Below are 18,328 nucleotides of genomic sequence, written 5' to 3' on the forward strand. Positions count from 1 at the left end.
GGAATCTAGATGAGGAGAGCTGCATGGTCTTTGGCTGTCAGCAGTAGAGGAAACACGGTGATGCTCCTTTCGCGGTGTGCAAACCTGGAATGAGAGTTCCATGTGCTTTCTGTAGAGTGCAGGACTCGCAGAAAATGGGGCCTGGGCGGGGAGGAGCTAAGTGTGGGCTGCAGGGGTTTGGGGTTGTGTTCAGGGTAGGCAGAAAGGTTAATGGCACACCATCCCATAGAGAGGCATTTTAACTACCTTCCTGACAAATCATGGTCAGCCCCTTCACTCAAAGGCTGCCCACGTGGCCCTGGACAATTTGGATTTTGCCTGTCAGGGCCCGTTCTGTTATTGTTTGGGACGGCGGTGCACTTGACCATTTGCCAGGCGCCAGCGCCCACTGTGTTCTCTGCCCTGCATGGTGCAGACCCTCTGCCTGGCACATCTCCCCCTGGGTGTCGAGCCCCAAGTATCGGATTTTTCTCCCATGTGGCATCTGCACTTGCCTCCTTCACCTTTGGCTTGTTGGTTTTGGCTCAGCGTCGTGTCCTGTGAAGGTCACTTTAAGTCTTGTTTGTTGTTCCATCTCTGAGGTGTCTTCGGATCTGAGTCGTGCCCTTGCCTGGGGCACTGAGCCCCCTAAGGACCACCTCTGCCTTTGGGTGCAGGGGTGGATAGTGGCTCCCTCCTGTCATGACCCTAAGCTGTTGTGACATTTTCCTTCCTATTGACAGAGGTAACATGAAAGACTGCCATTTAACTGATCTTCCAACAAAAAACATTTATCAAAAGTATGAAGAAAGCTGCTCATTTCCAGATTTCTAGTTTGTAACCTTTCTGAGAGTCTGAGAGCTTCAGATCATTTCTATAAATTGTTTTGGTGCCTGTTTGGTGTCTGTCTGGTATCTGTTTGGTGCCTGGGGTCTTTGTCTGGGCCTTGGAGGTGTGAAGATTAAGCCTTCAGGAGTCACCATGCCCAGCCATCTCACTGTGTCTTTTCTCATCTTGTGTTTTAGGATTTCTGGTTTGTAGACCATCTTTTTGTTTTTCTTTTTCTAAAATACAGCATTATTTTATATATCAACATTTTAATAATTTGCTGATTATTTCATAGTGGATGGATTAAGTAAATGCCATTAATAAGTAAATCCCATTAATTAATCCCATTAATTAAGTTATATCCCATTTAATATGGAGAAATATTTGCAATGTTAAAGGGAAAAAGCAGGTTATAAAAGAAGATGTGTAGTGTGAGTGTAATTACAAATTGATTGGGAGAAAATACATCAAAATGTTACAAGTGGTTCTGACTTTGTGATAGTATCATGAATTATTTTTACCTTTTTTTGTTTTTAGTATTTTCTAAATTTCCTTCAATAAATTACAATGTTACAATCAGGAAAAAGCTTAATTTTTTAAAAGTTCATACTCTTTGATCTGCTAATTTCTGTTCTAGTATACTATTCTAAGAAGATAATTAGAAATGTAAATAAAGGTCTTACAGACACAGATATCCATTACAGAATTACTTACAGTAGTTCAAGTAGAAAGCAACTGTCCTGTCCTTTAGGTCTGTTAGCGTCAGTCACACTTCCTACTGCAGGTGCTGGACACACATGAGAATTTCTGTTCTCTGCTTTTTTTCTAACTACCTGGCATATGTCTAAGCCCTTGGGCCACTCCCTTCTTTAATTTTCACCTGGACCTAGTTGAAATAGTCTTAACTTTCTGTTGCTGCTAGCATTTTAAAAAAACCAGTGACCTGTTCTGCATATGAGATATTTAATGGTATTTTTATAGGCTGCTACAGCTGATGTGGCTTCTTTCTTGGTGAGTTTCTTTCTTGTCACAAATGAGCTCATTGGAGAGTCCTACATGTTGCTCTCACTTTATCAGTTTCTTTATTTATATCTGCAGTTGCATGGTTAGGATTTGTTTCTTTCTAAGCTGTACGCCCTTTGGTGATTTCAGCCTTGTGATGGTGCCTCCCTAACATGTGCAGGTGTTTGTTGGTTTGGGTCTGGCTCACCTCCCTCTACTTTAATGTCTTCTGAGGTGACATGGCCGCTTTCCCCCTGCCCGATGCTTCCTCCTCCTCGGTCAGAATTCAGTCACAGCAACACCTTCCCGGTGACTTCCTCTGTCTCCTGAGAGCTACGATCCAGGAAGGTGTTTCTATGTCAGCAGAGAGTAAGGCTGTGCTTGGGACCTGGCCACTAGTGCCTTGCGGGTGTCACGCAGCCAGGACAACCTGAGGGCCCCAGGTTTGCGCGCACTTCCCTGTGGCTCTCACTGTGGGCTTCCCTGCAGGCCTGCTTCCTCTTTACACGTGGTCGGGCTTTTCATACCTGTAGGGATCACGGAGCTATCCCAGCCGTGCTCCAGTGTGCCTGGCTCCCCGTACCTCCCCCCAGCTTCAATCTCGTGACAGATGCTGTGAGATTGAGATAGAGCTGCAGAAGCTTGGGAAGGATGTGACTTGCCCAGGTTGGACAAGGGCCAGTGCCTGCTGTGCCCACCCCTATCTGGCTTCCTTGTTTTTTTTGCCTGCAGTGTACTGGACCCCCTTCCTCCACAGGCATCTTCTGATGTCACATCTTCATCCTCCACTGAACCAGCTTTGTAGTCTGAGGCTGTAAGTTCGCCCTGAAGCCAGGCTGCACCATTGGGAATGCCTCCTGCCAGAGCCCAGCACCATAAGCCCTGCTTCTTGTCCCCTCTTCAGTCCTGCAGGTCCTGGAGATGTATTTCTGGTTGTGCTACCAGAGGTCAGCGACTTGGTTATGTCCTGCCCCTGGTGACTGACAGAGCCCGGGTGGCCTCCTTGTCTGGCTAGGGCAGAGCAGGGTGAGGATGAGGAGCATCTGTAGGGAGGGTGGCCTCACGAGACAGGACATTTGGGATCCCCTACGGCTCCTGTCTGGGAGTCATCTTCACCATTCCCGAGAAGCCAGAGTTGAGTGCATCTTCTAGAAGGCTGGGCAGCATCCTGAGGGGTGATACCTGCTGTTGTTCTGTTTTTCTGTCTTCCCTTCCCATGAAAGTTGCCTGATCTCTCTTTTCAGGGGTCTTTTGGTTTGTCTCCTCACCCTGATGGAAGAATTGACCTCAGCTCCTGTCCTTTGACAGGGGTCTCTGGGACAACTTATTTAGTGGGTGACACCCCCTCCTCCCCAACATGAGTGCCCTGTGGGTGGCAGGAAAGTCCTCCTCATCTTTCCCGATAGGTTCTGTAGTTGGTAGCCTCAATTCCACCCATAAGGTCCCTCCCTCAGGCTTCACATTGGCAGCTGTCCTTTTAAAGTCTTGTATTTTTGTGGCTTTTTATTTAGTACCAAGTATTGCTTCCTGCACCTGCCCAGATAATATATGATATTAGAAGAAAGGAAGTAAAAAACACCAAATGTTTCCCCATTAAGAAAATAACTTTTGTTAACACTTTGGTACACTTTCTTCTAGTATTTTTCTAATTATAGTCAAGTATCACTTAACAATGGGGATGCATTTTGAGAAGTGTGTCGTTAGGTGATTTCATGTTGTGCAAAAATCAAATCTAGATGGTAGAGCCTACTACATACTTAGGCTGTATGGTGTAGCCTGTTGCTCCCAGGCTACAAACCTGTATCTCATGTTACTGTACTGAATACTGTAGGCAATTGTAACACAATGGGAAGTATTTGTGTATCTAAACATAGAAAAGATACAGTAAAAATCAGTATTATTATCTTATGGGACTACTGTCTGTATGTAGTCCCTCTTTGAGTGAAACATTGTTATGTGGCACATGATATATGCCTGTATTGGGTAGTTAAGAATACTATGTGTTTCTGTTTTGGGCTTTTTTCACTTAACCTTACAGCACAAACATGTAGAAAATCCTTCACACATGTGATTGAGCTTCTCTGAATGTTTTTGTACCTGAGTCTTTGCACTTCTCGCTGGGTTCTTGAGTGGATCAGGCCCCTTGACACATATCACAAACTGCTTTCCACATGGCCCTGCCATCTACCCTCCTGCTGCAGCCCAGGACTCTCTCAAGCCCTGAGCAATTTTTATTGAAATGTTTTTTGCTACTTTTATAAGTGACGAGTTGTGTCCCTTCACTTTTTACGTTTTGAAGTTATTTAGTGCATATGTGTGTGTGTCATTCCTCTTGTTCTTCCTGTTGGTTGGCTTTTTCACCTTTTTGAAATCCTTGATTCTCAACTAGTTTTCCAAGGTGTGAGCTCCCCTGTTACCAAGACAGAAAGGTGTGGCTTGGGCCTTGCTTAGGTGTCCGCTCTTGTTAAGAAACACCCCAGCCCTCAGACTGCAGAAATGTCAAGTTCCTCCCTTCTTTTTATTTTTAATTTAATTAAAAAAAAAAAGAACCAGATTTTAATCTTAGCCACTAGACTACCAAGGAAATGTTCCTCTCTTCTAAACTTATCCCTTTTTCTTCACTTTTAGCATTTTATCCTAGACATTAAGAAGAAGGTAAATTTTAAACATCTGGTTTCTGATACTTGGTTTAAAAGGAAGAATCATTTCCTCCAGAACTGGTTAAGACCTGGTAGCTGGAAGGAGCTCGGAGGCTGTGGGGTGGGCTCCTTTGTGAGGATTCCCCCGGGTGGCTGTGTCCATCCTGCTCCTCCTACGTGGGTGCCTCTTGGACTCGTTGTGTCTTTCTGCTAATGAGACCTGGTACAGTGTTGATTTTTCACCTGTTCTCTACCATCCACCTGCGTGGGTCTTGTGGGACCCTGTGGCCTGTGTGTCTCTGAAGCCCTCTGCCTGGCACTCCAGGGACTACCCACCTCAGCCAGCCCAGCCTGGTTGGGCCCCTCACATGGAGGAGCTGGCACTGGATGTACAGGGTAGGCGAGCCACGTATGTCTGAGCATTGGTATTGATTAAAATTGTCCTTTAAAGCTGATACTTCACTTCCCCTGGGCGTAGGTTGGTGGGTTTCTGGTGACAGTTTTTGGATGGCAAATGGGTGGGTGGAGAAAGCATAGTTTCCCTTGAAATGGACATATCACTACATTCAGTCTTTCTCAGTTGGTCGAGGTTCTAGGTCCCTAATGGGAAGGAAAGGCAGGAGATTTCCTGTGGGTGACAGTAGGGAGGCCGAGCCACTGTCCATGGAGGTGGTGGCTAAGCCACTGTGATGGACATGAGAGGGTAGGGCTGGGAGGGCAGAGCTGCCCAGGCCTAGCAAGGTCTGTGCCCACACCCTCTGTTGGGGGCAGCTCTCCAGCCAGCGCCCCCAACCCCTGATGGGCGACTCAGCAGCAGCAAGGAGACTAACACTTGGAAAGACGTGGAGCCTCGCTAGGGCCCAGGCCCTCTTTGCAGCTCTGACCTCTGGGGTCAAGGCCTTGATCTCAGGCTTGTCTACAGGCCGAGGCTCGGCCGGCCAGCGAGGCAGGACCTGGTTCTCTGAGACCTGATCTGTCCTCATACAGTCTCACTTTCCTCATTCTATAAACTGGGACTCGAGTCGCCCACCTTGGAGGGAGAGATGAGTGGAGATGATGAAACTTAGTGTAGCCTGGGGCCTGACATGCCGGTGCTCAGCACCTGCTGGTTATTGTTATTACCTGCAATAATAATTATTATTATTGATCTTAATAAATGCTAATGGGAACAGTGATGTTATTTATTATTGGCAACAAGGAGTGAGGACTAAGCTCTGCAGTTACTTTGACTCTGATGTCTTTTTCTCTTGGGACCCACATACGATTTTTCTTTGCATAGTGCCCTGTACAATTTGGTTTTTAAAAATTTTCTTCTGGATAGACCAGACAGTGGCTTTCTGAATTAACTAATACTTGATATTAATGGTTTTTTTATGTGTAATAATCGAAGGAAATCTGTAATTTCCATTTGTAAATAAAAAGCAAAGTCCAGTTTTTCCTGCCTTTACTAGGAACACAGTGACAGGGAACGTTAGAAATCTGAGAATGTATTAGTAGGGAACGCTGCCAGGTGAGGGGGTTCCTGTGTTCCTATAGTTGGTTGGGGGACGGAGCAAGAGCTTGTTCCATGGCAGCGTGGGTTGGTCTGTACTGATCAGGGATTTAGTATGTTTTCTCATTGCGCTTATTTCATTTTTTTTCAAACATCATGACAGAAATCATTGTGCTTATTTCAAACATGACCAGACTTCCTCTGGTAAACTAATTAATTTCCCTCAATCGCACCTACACGTTGTTGGTAGCGAGTTGCTGACAGCCCGCCAGCTGTCAGAGGAGAGGGGTACTGTATTCCGTACCTCACTGTTGGAGGAGCTGGTTGGCCACACTCTTGAGCAGAACAGCACCATCAGGTCCAGATGAGGAGTGGATGTACTTTTAGGAGGGTAAGTTTCTGGGAAATTGTTTAGAATTAGGATTTCTGCAGATCAGCTTTTGTCTTTCCTTGAATGTTGATGGAATTATAGTTCTATTAAAATGGTCCTTGCCCAGTTGATTCCCATGAACGACTGTCGATGCCCACCTTGGACTTGGGGAGGGGACAGCAGCAGCATGCTTGGCAATGACCATGGCTTCTGCAAGTCTGGGCTTGGGGCTCAAGGAGGGGACAGCTATCCAGCAGATGAGCAGTGAACCAGGTGCATAGCACTGACTGGGAATGGGAACTCAGTAAGAGGGGGCCAGGGACCAGCAGGCCCATACTGGAACAACAGGGTTTTAAGAGGAGTAGTGTGCATTGTCTGAGGGGGCCGTGTGGAGTTGGCAGAGGAGACTTATTTGGTTTCTGTAGGGCCTTTGTTGCTCCTTAGGCATCCTTTGGTCTAGCACATTCTAAGCCCTCTCCATTGTGTCCTGCTTCCTCTCACCCCTGCCGAGGTTCTGTCCTGTGGCCCCATGGCTCCTGACGGCATCTGACCTCCCACCCTTGCAAGGGATGGAGCCCCTCCCACGTACATTCTCCTTCCCACATATGATTTGTTATTACAATGTATTTTTTTGACCATTAAAAAATTAGGATATTCAAAATAAGCAGAAATTTAAAAATTATTGTAATTGTTGCTACCTGGAGATATTGTTAAACTTGTGCTGAACGTCTTTTTAGACTTTTTCGTATAAACAGATCATATTCTTTAACTTGAAGTGTAACATGCCTACAGAAAAGTGTTCAGATAACAAGAGTATAGCTTAATTCTCACAATGTAAGTGGACCCACAATCCCAAGACCAGTCTCTTTTAGAACCTTCCTCGGGGACTGTCCCTGCATGTCCTGGGACGGGCACAAGGGCTCAGTCTTACCTGTTTTGGACTTTATGTAAATGGAGTTATGCCCATACATATATGTGTGTGTGTGTGTGTGTGTGTGTGTGTGTGTGTGTGTGTGTGTATTTTGTCTTTTTATGAAAATGGGCTCATTCTATAAGCCCTATTATTCTGTAACCTTTTTCATTCAGCAATATATGATGACTGCACATCTGTGTCTGTAAATAATGATCTTCCTTATTTTCTCGTAAATGACTGCATGGTATTCCATGGTTTGAAATGTGTCCTGCTGTATTTAACCATCTCACTATTTATTGGACATTTGGGTTGTTTCCATTTTGTTTGAAATTTAAACTGTGCTTTCATATAAAGTAGCTATAGTCTTTTATGCTTCCTTAATTATTTCCTTAACATAAATTCCTAGGAGTGGCCCGGTGGGTCAAAGGCTGCAGATTTTCCTGGTTGCGCTGCCGCCCAGCGCGCCTCGATGTGGGCCAGCCTTGGCCTCACCTCCCCTGAGGCTTCCGAGCCTCCTCGCTGTGGGCTTTGTCTGCTGAGGGTGGGACTCCCCAAGCTGTCCCAGCTCCTTCTCCATGGCCACAGACCCCTGTGCCCGAGCTTGGGCCAGTACTAATCAGACTTTGTTTTGTCTTCCAATAGCGCTGTGTTGTGCTGCGTTTTCTGAAGTTTCCTCCAAATAGGAAGAAGGTAAGATTGGTGGGTTTGCCACCTGGTCATCACAACATTTATTTAAGAAAACTTAGATTTTTTCTTTCCTGATGCAGAAGTATCAATGCTAATTGTAGAAATTTAAATATGACACAAGCATTTAGTGCAGAAAGTAGTGTGTCCATCATCCCTGGTGTAAAACCTGTGGGGCCTCAGCACTTTGGCCCATGGTGTCACTGTGTGTCACTGTGGCAGGTCCATTTAGCACTGAGCCAGGAGCCACCCTGGCCCAGCATGCAGGTCCTGTTCTGAGGGCCCCACTTATGGAGAGGACCCCAGGACCGGGTCTCAGCTTTGCCTTGCCAAATCACCTACTGCCTCAGTTTCCTCATCTGTGCAGTTGTATCTGTGAAAATAGCATCTGCAATGTGATAGACAATCTGTGTTAGAAGTTGCAGTGGGCGAGGTCAGATGACTCATTAGGTTTCTATTCACCAAGTCATCCAAGCAAGTACTGTGGACTACCGGGTTATGGCTTTCTATATGAATCTCCCTTGGTCACAGAGGCAGATACCTAGTCGTGGAGGGTTCCTGTGTCCACAGCTCTTCTCTTCTCCCCACTTCATGTGTGCATATCCTGTGAGGGGGCACACGTGGCCAAGTTGGGCGTGCCCCTGGGAGGGTGGCTGCCTTGCAGTGTGGGGCAGGCGGATCAAGTTTGAGGTGGCTGTGCCGGGGGACGACAGGAGCTGGGCTTGGGATGAGGATATGGGATTGATAAGTCACTGTCTTTCGAGGTGTGTGAGGGTCAAGGTGAGAGAAAGGAAAGGGGACATTTGCTGGGGAACAGTGGCAGGTGGCGATGGAAGGCCACCCTGATGGTGCACGTGGGCACAGCACAGGGTTTGTTTCACAGAGAGGGGGAAGGGGGCCCTGGGACAGAGCTGGGTGCTGCTGTTGGGTGGGGCCGTGGCAAGTGTGGGGATGGAGCAGGCAGGCAAAGGAAGACAGAGGGCCCAGCATCCCGAGGTTCCTGCCTCAGCTGTGGAGGAGACATGGGCATGGGTGGCTGTTTCTGGGGAATGCGTCCCGTGGAAACAGTGTCCCTGTGGCTGCCTCCAGCCTCTTCTGTCCCCTTCTTTCCCCCATTCAGTGACCACAGAGCCCAGTCCACACTGGGCTCAGATTCCCAGAGGCCTGGCATCTGTGGAACTCCTGCTAGGTGCTCCTGTGTGGACTGATGGGGCTATCTGCCCAGGCAGCAGCTTGCTCTATTTTTCCTCTATATGGCAGAATGTGACACACTACGTTATCAGTGGAGACATGTGTGATCATTCTTTTGTTGTGTGGGGGGTATTTTTGTCAGAAGCTGTGACCACAGTTGTACTGGGCCACTGGGTGTGTTCTGGGGTTTTCTGTTGGGCTTAGTTCTGACCAGATCCTGTTGCATGAGCCACAGGACATTTGCACATGCTGCAGCTGTGCAGGGCAAAGCTGGATGCAGGTGGTGAATTTGCCAGGGCTATGAAGCATGGGGTGGCTCCTCAGTCTTAGGACCTTCCTGAGTGTGAGTCAGGTGCTGGGCACCTCCAGGCCTTCCCTGGATGAGACCCCATGAACGCAGGCAGACCCACAGGGCACAGTGACACCCCACCAGTCCAGCCTTTTTGGACATCTCTTCTCACGTTTGGGACAGTTTGAGGGACATGGGAGTGATTTCCTGTCTCACCCAGTTTCACCAGCTTTTTGACTCTTCAGGAACCGCTGACTGGGGAGAGAATATTTTATGCTACATTTAGAGGCTAAAGAGTAAAATCTAAACACCTGATAACTTTTGGATGTGAGATCCCTCAGAAGGTGCATGTGGGGCCGTGGGAGGAGGAGGGTAGGCAAGAGCGTGGGCCTCAGACTGTGACCCGCCAAAGTCACGTGGCATCTGGGAGGGCAGCAGAAGAGGGACCTTCCTCTGAGTCCCAGGCGGGCTCTGCTGGGAGATCCTGCAACTGTGGCTGTCCTGTTCTTGTCTCTTACAGACCTCAGAAGAGATATTTCAGCACCTGCAGAACATAGTGGATTTTGGCAAAAATGTCATGAAAGAATTTTTGGGGGAGAACTATGTTCATTGTGGGGTAAGTGATTTTTATTCATGTTGTCTGAATTCATGGCCCCGTTTTGTATTAACAATACCAACTTCCTGGTGATCTCTTGGACTTTGTGCTTAATGATAACCCTGGTACACTTAGAGTCTCCAAGTGCTTTTCTCCTTCGCTGCAACAGAGCAGATACTGCAATTTCCCTTTACTAGCTTGGAAGCATGAGGTTCAGAGAGTGCACGTGAGCTGCCACCCCTTCCCCACCCCCACCAGACCCCGTCTCCGCCCAGCCCTCCTGGAGGCCCCTGCTTGGTGAGGGCTCTCCCATAGCATCCAGCAACACTGAGCTTGAGGGATGGCTTTGCTCTCTGCCCTCAGGGCCACCTTTGAATGAGTACTGGCCGCCTGGGGCTGCTTACCACACCCAGGGAGGGTCCCAGCTGCTCAGCTGGATTTTAGAAGCTGGGGTTTAGAAGAAAAGCTGTGCGAAGCCCTTGGCGTTGCTGTCTGCGCCGGGTTCTGCTGCTTCTTGGTCCCGGTCTGTGGGAGGACTGGGGCGCCAGCGCAGGCCCATCTGTTGCCTGGGTTGTTCTCTGAGCAGATCCGCAGTCTTGAGGCCTGGACAGGCCTCTCGGTCCTGCTTGGCTGCTGAGGATGCAAGATTCGCTTCTGGCCGGTTTTCGGCACTGTTGTGTTGTGGTGTTTGTGAGGTCACAGTTTCCTTTTAGGAGGATTCATTCAGTTCTTATACAGGGCATGTCCCTTGGACGGTGTCTGTGCCGATGGCAGTTTCCCCTTAAGGAAAGACCATTCTTGGAGGTGCGATCTGCTGGAAATGCTGCCACCTGTCAGCCTTGGCTCGTCTTGTCCGAGTGGGAGTATCTCTGGTCTTGTAGGTTTTAGACCTCTCTCTGGGAGGGAGGGCTCGGTGGCCATGGTAGATGTGGGAATCCCAGTGGTGGTGGCCCAGTGGGGAGGGTGGGGACAGGATCAGGAGTGTCTTCAGCAGCGAGCACTGTGGTTCTGGCTTTGGCTCTGTTTTATCCTCAGCTCGAAGGGTCACAGTAAATGAACCCACAGTGAACAGGGCTCAGCGCACAGGGTCATCTATTAGCCTATCTTCTCTACATCAAGACACCTGTCAGAGTGAAACAGCTTGCTTTTGCTCCAGGTGAACATGCCCTAATAGGACAGTCGCTGGACTCTGGTGTGATGGGAAAGTGGGCACAGAGCACATTGCCGGTGGATTTGTGCCCATCTGGGTGGCCACATTGGCAGGGCCATGCAAGACCATGTGAGAGAAGAACAGATGTGTCAGCGAGTTAGGCAGAGCAGAGTGTGTCCATCCTGTTCGTCCTGGGACAAGACACAACCAGCCTCCTTGATGAGATCTCAAGACAGAGACAGCACAGACATACCCTGGCTCCCCGCCCTGGCTAGTGGGTGTGAGGTCGGTCTGGGCCCATCTGCACAGGAGCTGGAGACAGGGAGTGGGGTAGAGGCTGCTCTTCTCGTTCCTCCAGATGTTGCTTCTTAAGTACTGGAGGAGCCTGAAAGTTTAGAAGGTCCACCTCGCTTCTGTGGACCAAATCTTCCTGTTACCGACCACCACTGGGGGCCAGCCTCCACTCCCTGTTTGAACTTCACATGCTGACGCGTTGGCTGGGCCGGGCACTCGAGGGGTGAGGGGACAGCCAGGCTGGCGGCTGTTTGTCCTTCTGAGCAGCCATCCCTTCATCCCTTTGAGGGCAATGCCACGCCTGCCTCCCTCAGCTCGGCGCTCAGGTTACAGCGCCGGGAGGGGAGTTCTGTGGGCTTTACCTCTGGTTCTTTTTAAGTGAATGCTTTGTGCAGGAGCTGGTTGTCACTGTCCTTGCCTGGTCTGGCAGATGGTATCGTCCGCTCTCAGCAACATCAGCCTTTTAAGAGGATGGCTACTGTAAGCATTTTATTTTGACTTAAAACACAGATCTACTCATAAAATCAGTAATTTAAAGTTGTCTGGAAGAAACTTAGGTCTTTACACCTGGGTGCCTGTGGACTCAGGCTGGGGCTGTGGGCAGACAGCAGTGCGGAGGTCCGTCGCTGTGTGTGGACCCGAGACCCCTGTGGCCCTGTGTCTCCAGCCATGTGTGCCATGGGGTGGGGGCCAAGGCATTTCTAGAGTGAGGAGCTCAACGTAGTTCCTGGTGATCGTTCTCACACACGTGGTGTCTGTGCCTTTCGTACTTTTGCTTTCTTTGAAATGAAGCAAGAACTTGGACTTTTGGGGGATGATCTATGTTTTGGACTTTTGAATTTTTACATTTCCTACTCTTTTGTTTGTTTGACTTCACCTAATTCAGTACTAAGTTTTTTAGTAAGTCACCTTTCATTATTTATAGCATGTTTAGGTAAATGACAAAATCACAAGTGACAGTGGTGCAGCAGGCTGGGAGCAGACCATTGACTGGAGCGGGCTGGGTGGCGGAAGGGCGTGGGTGTGGCGGGGAAGGCGTGGTTTCTCCACGGGCAGCGTCCCAGCATTCTTGTTCTAGCAGGTCTCCTCTGCTCTGTCCCTTTGGGACTTTTTCAAAAGTTACAATTCTGCCACCTTGGAAATATAAGAGGACAGGGAAGATGATGAGCAACAGGGCTTAAATAAAAACCCTTTCATTTGGGAAGTTGCAAAGAAAAGCCAAGTGGAGGGACTCGCTGGGTGTTGGCCACACTGAGTCCTCCGTGGCTGAGGCACAGACTGTCTCACTGAGATTAATGGTTTGATCAGACGCTGAGTGGGAACTCGAGGCCTTCTTGTTGTCTGAGGAGTCAGCGAGGATCTTCCATGTGGTCTGAGAACTGCCTCAGGCCCCTGCTCTGTGTCTACAGACGCTGCAAGGACCAGAAGGGGCCGTGGAAGGGGTGCTCTGTGGTGGGAGACATTGGCTGTGAGGCTGGTCACCACGACTGTGGACCCGGATGCTGTGAGGAGAGCCATCTGCCCTGAACGCATTGAAATGTTGGCATCTTTGTTTAGCCTGGACGTGTTCTGAGAATAATAGAGGAGCTTTTATTCCCAAAACCCACATGTGGAATTTTTTTTAGCTGTAAACTTTTTGTTTATTGTGATAAAATACATATAAAATTTACCATTTTAACCATTTTTAGGTGTACAGTTCTGTGGCAATAAGTGTGTCTGCATCATAGTGCAACCTGCCTTGAGTATTTCATGTTTTTTCTTACAGGAAGTTGTTCAGCTGCCTTTAGAGTTTGTGAAACAGCTTTGTTTAAAGATACAGTCCGAAAGACCAGGTAAGGGTGCTTTAATTTAGGAATGTTGTTTATGATTTAAAATATTCCATTTGAGAAGTATTCGAAATGATCACCTGTGTTAGGCACATGTAGTTTTCAGCAATTCTGTTGCTGGAAATTTCATTATGTGGAAATCCTGGGAGTGTGTGGGTATACTTCTGTGCATCAGAAAACCAGAGCATTGCATGGAATATGTGACACTAAGAGCTAATTAATAAAAGACCATAAAACAGGAGGCGGGAGGAGAGGGAGGTGAAGGAGCTGGGGAGACCCAGGGAAGGGGAGGGTCCTGGGGGGCCTAGAAGAAAGTCAAAAGGAAACCGAGGTGACATGAGCCTCAGGAGGGAGGGCCTGCCCAGGAGGGGCTGCAGGCTGGGAGCTGCCCCCAGCCAGAGTCCAGGCCAGGTGCTTGTCCTCCTGGGGAAGAGGGAATCAAGGGGATTCCGTGGTCGTTACCCCCACTCCTACCTTTCCCACACTTGCTGGTGGCCTTGTGGGCAGGAACCATGTCGAAGCTTTTTTCCACAGTTAGTGATCAAAGAGGTAAAGTTCAGTCAGTGTTGAGGGTGGAAATGTGCTCTGTTCCTAGAGCACAGCGAGGCAATGAGGGTGTGGAATTGGCCACTGCAATTTTTTCCTGATTCGATTTGGAAACGATTTTTTCCTGATTTGAAAGCAAACGATTCTCTGTGCCTGGAGTCTCTGGCTGGGGCAGGGAGGTACAGGCTGCATGCTGGGAAAGGTCGGGGAGGTGGGAAACCGCAGGACAGCAATTCGGCTGGGTTCCTCATCTCCCGCAGGGCAGACAGGCCGGCCAGGGTGCTGCCTCCAGCTGCTCAGCCGCTCAACTTCCCCCTGGCGTTTTATAACAGCAGTCGAAGGTTTACCACTTCACAGTAATGAGAACCATGCTGCCCTTCCTTATAATGACCGGGAATAAGGCTCATATGTAAAAGGAGGGAAGCCCATCCCGGGTGCCTGGAGCCCAGGCTCTGTCCACACTGGTTTCCGGCGGAGTCGATGCTGCAGACATATTGATGCCCCGGGGGTCGGGAAGGGCCAACTCTGGTAAGAGCATAGAGGCTGCAGTCTCCTTGCTCTCCCAGTTCCTGGGCTAAGGGAGTCATGGAATTAGGGGACCATCCCTAAGACCACCCTCACTTTTGACAATTGCACATTTGAGGGTTCCTAAGACCACTCTCAGGGTTGGTAATTTGCTAGAAGGACCCACAGAACTTACTGTTTTACTCATGGATATGGTTTATACCAGGAAAAGGATAAAGATGGAACCAGCCAAGGAGAGAGGCACAGGGGAGGGGTCCAAGAGAGACCTGGCACAGGCTCCTGGGTGTCCTCTCCCTGGGGCTGTGTGGGCAGCACTTAATCTCCCAACAATGATGTGTGACAGCACATGTGGGATGTTGCCCATCAGGAAACTCACCGAGCCTCAGTGTCCAGTGTTTTTATTGGGGCTCAGACACATAGACACAGCTGACTGCCCATGTGGTCCAAAGGACCCCCCATGAACCGCTCTGCTACTGTGTGTCCTCGAGTCCCCAGGTAAACACAAGGCTCTCGTCAGGCTCAGAGATGACTCCCAGAAGCCAGGGACAAGGTGGGATCTGTCTTGGGCAGGGCTCTTCTTGCCTCTCATACTGATGCTCGAATGTGACCCTTGCTCTGTTTTCCAGAGTCTCGCTGTGACAAGGACCTGGATACTCTCAGTGGTTATGCTATGTGCCTTCCCAATTTAACCAGACTTCAGACCTACCGCTTTGCAGAGCACTGGCCGATTCTGTGTGTAGAGATTAAGGTGATCTTTTGTTGAGGGGGAAGTGATGTGGGTAAAAGGGGAAAGGTCGGTCCTGGGTTGTAAGTCTGAGAGTCACCTGCCCCTGTACGTGTTCCCACAGAAACGTGTCCTTTGGGCCCTGTGGCCCCTTCTCAGTCTAGGCACCCTTGGCTCCTGGAGCCCCGCTTGCTTCCCTTCCTTCCAGAGCTGTCCCTGCATGCCAATGCTCTGGTTCCTCCCACAGACTCCCACACCCCAGGTTTAGGCTCATTCCTGGGAGCTGATGACAGGGGAGCCTGTCCTGCATGCCAGGGCTGGGACAGTCCCTGGTCGAGGGCTGCCAGAGGGAAGTGCGTTGGGCCCCACCCCCAGCCCTGTTGTCCTCAGAGAGTGCAGCTGGCCAGGGTCCCGGCCTTCCTTTGCGCCTCTCCGGCTGCGCCCCCTTGGTGCTTGGCTGCTGTTCGCTGTGTTGCAGGAGCCCTGTGTGTGGGTTGCCCTGTAGACTGGGGGTCTCTCCTTATCCTGCTCAGAAGGGATTTCCCTGGAGGCATAAAGGCCAGTGTGACCCCCAGAGGTGCCGAAGTCCTGAATTTCTTGCCTGGTGCAGGGCAGTGGTGGCCGGATAAGGCCAGTGGTGGCTGGATAAGGCCCCCTTGCTTTAGCTCTCTTCTGCCCACGTCGGGAGTGGCTGCTGGGGCCCCTCAGGAAGCTACCCCACATGTCCTGGCCGTTACCTGTCTCCTTCCTCCAAACCTCTTGGGCAGTGACTTTGGGTCATGCCTTTGGCCTGAACACTTGTGCCTCGTGATCCTTGCATGTGGGTGGGTGTTCTGCTTCCCCAGCCACATTCTCAGCACTGAGGCTGAGCGCTGGTCTTGCTTATTGTGTGTGCTGAGAGGCAGCAGCTGGGGTTCCCTGCCATTCTGGGAGCCTAGCAACTATCAGATGGGCCCCGGCCAGGCCACACGCTGGTGTCAGCGGGAACAATGGTTCTGTTTCTTGGAGCCGTGAGCCCTGGGCCCATCTCCACTCCTCAGAATCTTCTAGTCACATTCTTTAATGGAAGCACAAAGCTGCTCTGTGTTGTGCTTGTGTCAAGCCAGCACAGAGGCACCACCGATCTGCCCCAGTGAGAGTCTGGCCGTGGATGCTGTAGAGGCAGAGATGCTTGTATGATGTGATGAGGGAAGCAGTGTTCCCACTGGGAGCTGAAAATGAAAACAGCTTCTGGGACCTGTACACCTGACACTCGCTGTACTTCCTTATCTCGTTGTTAGTGATATGTCTATTTAAAGGTACGTGATTTCTTCCTAAGCATTTTTTCCTCTTTGTTTTACAGCCAAAATGTGGGTTTATTCCTTTCTCGAGTGACGTCACACATGAGATGAAGCATAAGGTCTGTCGTTACTGCATGCACCAGCACCTCAAGGTGAGAAGATGGACGTGTGGGCTCTGCTGCTCTGCGTAGGGGACAGGGGCGTCATTGCAGCTCACTGCAACCTCAAATTCCTGGGCTCACGCAATCCTCCTGTCTCAGCTTCCCTAGCAGCTGGGACACAGGCGTGTGCCACCATGCCTGGCTAACCTTTTTAATTTTTTTGTAGAGACAGGGTCCCTCTGTTGCCCAGGCTGGTCTCGAACTCCTGGCCTGAAGCAATCCTCCCACCTTGGCCTCCCAGAGTGCTAGGATGACAGGCGTGGGCCACTGCCTGGCCCTCCAGAAATTTTTATTCCCTCAAAAAAGAAACTCTGTCCCTATTAGCAGTCACTTTCCACTTTCCCCTCCTGCTAGCTCCTGGCAACCAACAATCTATTTTCTCTCTGTGGATTTCCCTGTTCTGGGCATTTCATATAAATGGAATCATATAATGTGTAGCCTTTGTGATTCTTTCACTTTGCATAATGTTTTGAGGTTCATCCATGTTGTGTCATGTGTCAGCACTTCATTCCTTTTATGGTTGAATAATATTCCATTGTGTGAAGGGAGCACATTTTGTTTATCCATTCATTTATTGAGTGGAATTCCAGCATGCCCACTTTTTGGCTATTGTGAATAGCACTGCTGTGAACATTGATATACCTATACTTGTTTGAGTCCTCAGTTTCATTTCTCTTGAGTAGATTCCTGGGAGTAGAATTGCTGAGTCTTAAGGTAATCCTACGTTTAACTTTTGGAGGAACCACCAGACTGTTTTGCGTAGCAGCTGGACCATTTTACATTCCTATCAGCAATGTGCAAAGGTTCCAATTTCTCAGTATCCTTGCCAGCGTTTCTTATTGTCCATTTTTGTAGTTCCAGGCATCCTAATGGTTGTGGGGTAGTGTCTCATTATGGTTCTTTTGCTCATTTTAAAATTGAGTTCTTGTTGTTGTTGAGTTGTAGGAGTTTATATATTCCAGTGTATTTTGGAATCAGGAAGTGTCATGTTTCCAGCTTTTCTTCTTTTTCAATTTATTTTGGCTGTTTGGGGCCCCTTACAATTACATAGGAATTTGAGGATCAGTTTTTCATTTCTGCAAAAAAAGGCTGTTGGAATTTTGACAGATTATGTGACTCTAGATCACTTGGGAAGTATTGCCATCTTAACAATATTCATGAACATAGGATACTTTTCCATTTATTTAGTCTTCTTCAGTTTCTTCAGCCATGCAGTTTTCAGTGTACAAGTCTTTCAGTACTTTGGTTAAGTTTATTTCTAGGTATTTTATTCTTTTGGAATATTATAAATGTCATTGTAAATGGAATTGCTTCCTTAATTTCCTTTTCAGATTGTTTATTGCTGGTGTATAGAAATGACTGATTTTTGTGCGTTGATCTTATACCCTGCAACTTTGCTTGGTTTTTTAAATTCTAGTAGCATTCGTGTGGATTATTTGGATTATTCTGTATATAGGATCAAACCGTTTATGAATACAGAGTTTCACTTTTTCGTTTACAATTTGGATGACTTTAGCTTGTCAGTTTCTACAAAGAAATTAGTTAAGATTTTGATAGGGATTCCACTGAATCTGTAGATGAATTTGGAAAGTATTGCCACCTTAAGTTGTGCACACAGGATGTCTTTGTGTTTATTTAAGTCTTTAATTTTTTTCAATGATGTTTTATAGTTTTCTGTGAATAAGTCTTATACTTCTTTTGTTAAATTTATTCCTAAGTATTTTATTTTTTTGGATATTATTGTCAATGGAAATTTTTTTATTTCACTTTCAGATTAAACATTGGTAATATATAAAATACAATTGATTTTTTTTTTTTTTTTTTGAGACAGGGTCTCACT

At 48.3% G+C, this 18,328-nt stretch overlaps 1 protein-coding gene across 1 annotated transcript in view; it reads left to right on the plus strand.

Annotated features, from left to right (window-relative positions):
* IPPK (inositol 1,3,4,5,6-pentakisphosphate 2-kinase) overlaps positions 1-18,328 on the plus strand; it is a 56,504-nt gene that overhangs the window by 2,258 nt on the left and 35,918 nt on the right. Inside the window, exons 2-6 of the mRNA XM_012651843.1 lie at positions 7,866-7,913; positions 9,908-10,003; positions 13,192-13,258; positions 14,950-15,071; positions 16,390-16,479. Coding sequence (XP_012507297.1) covers positions 7,866-7,913; positions 9,908-10,003; positions 13,192-13,258; positions 14,950-15,071; positions 16,390-16,479 — 423 coding nt within the window. The remainder of the gene's footprint in view (positions 1-7,865; positions 7,914-9,907; positions 10,004-13,191; positions 13,259-14,949; positions 15,072-16,389; positions 16,480-18,328) is intronic.

This window comes from Propithecus coquereli, unplaced genomic scaffold (genome assembly GCF_000956105.1).
Source record: "Propithecus coquereli isolate 6110/MARCELLA unplaced genomic scaffold, Pcoq_1.0 Scaffold370, whole genome shotgun sequence".
Lineage (NCBI taxonomy): Eukaryota > Metazoa > Chordata > Mammalia > Primates > Indriidae > Propithecus > Propithecus coquereli.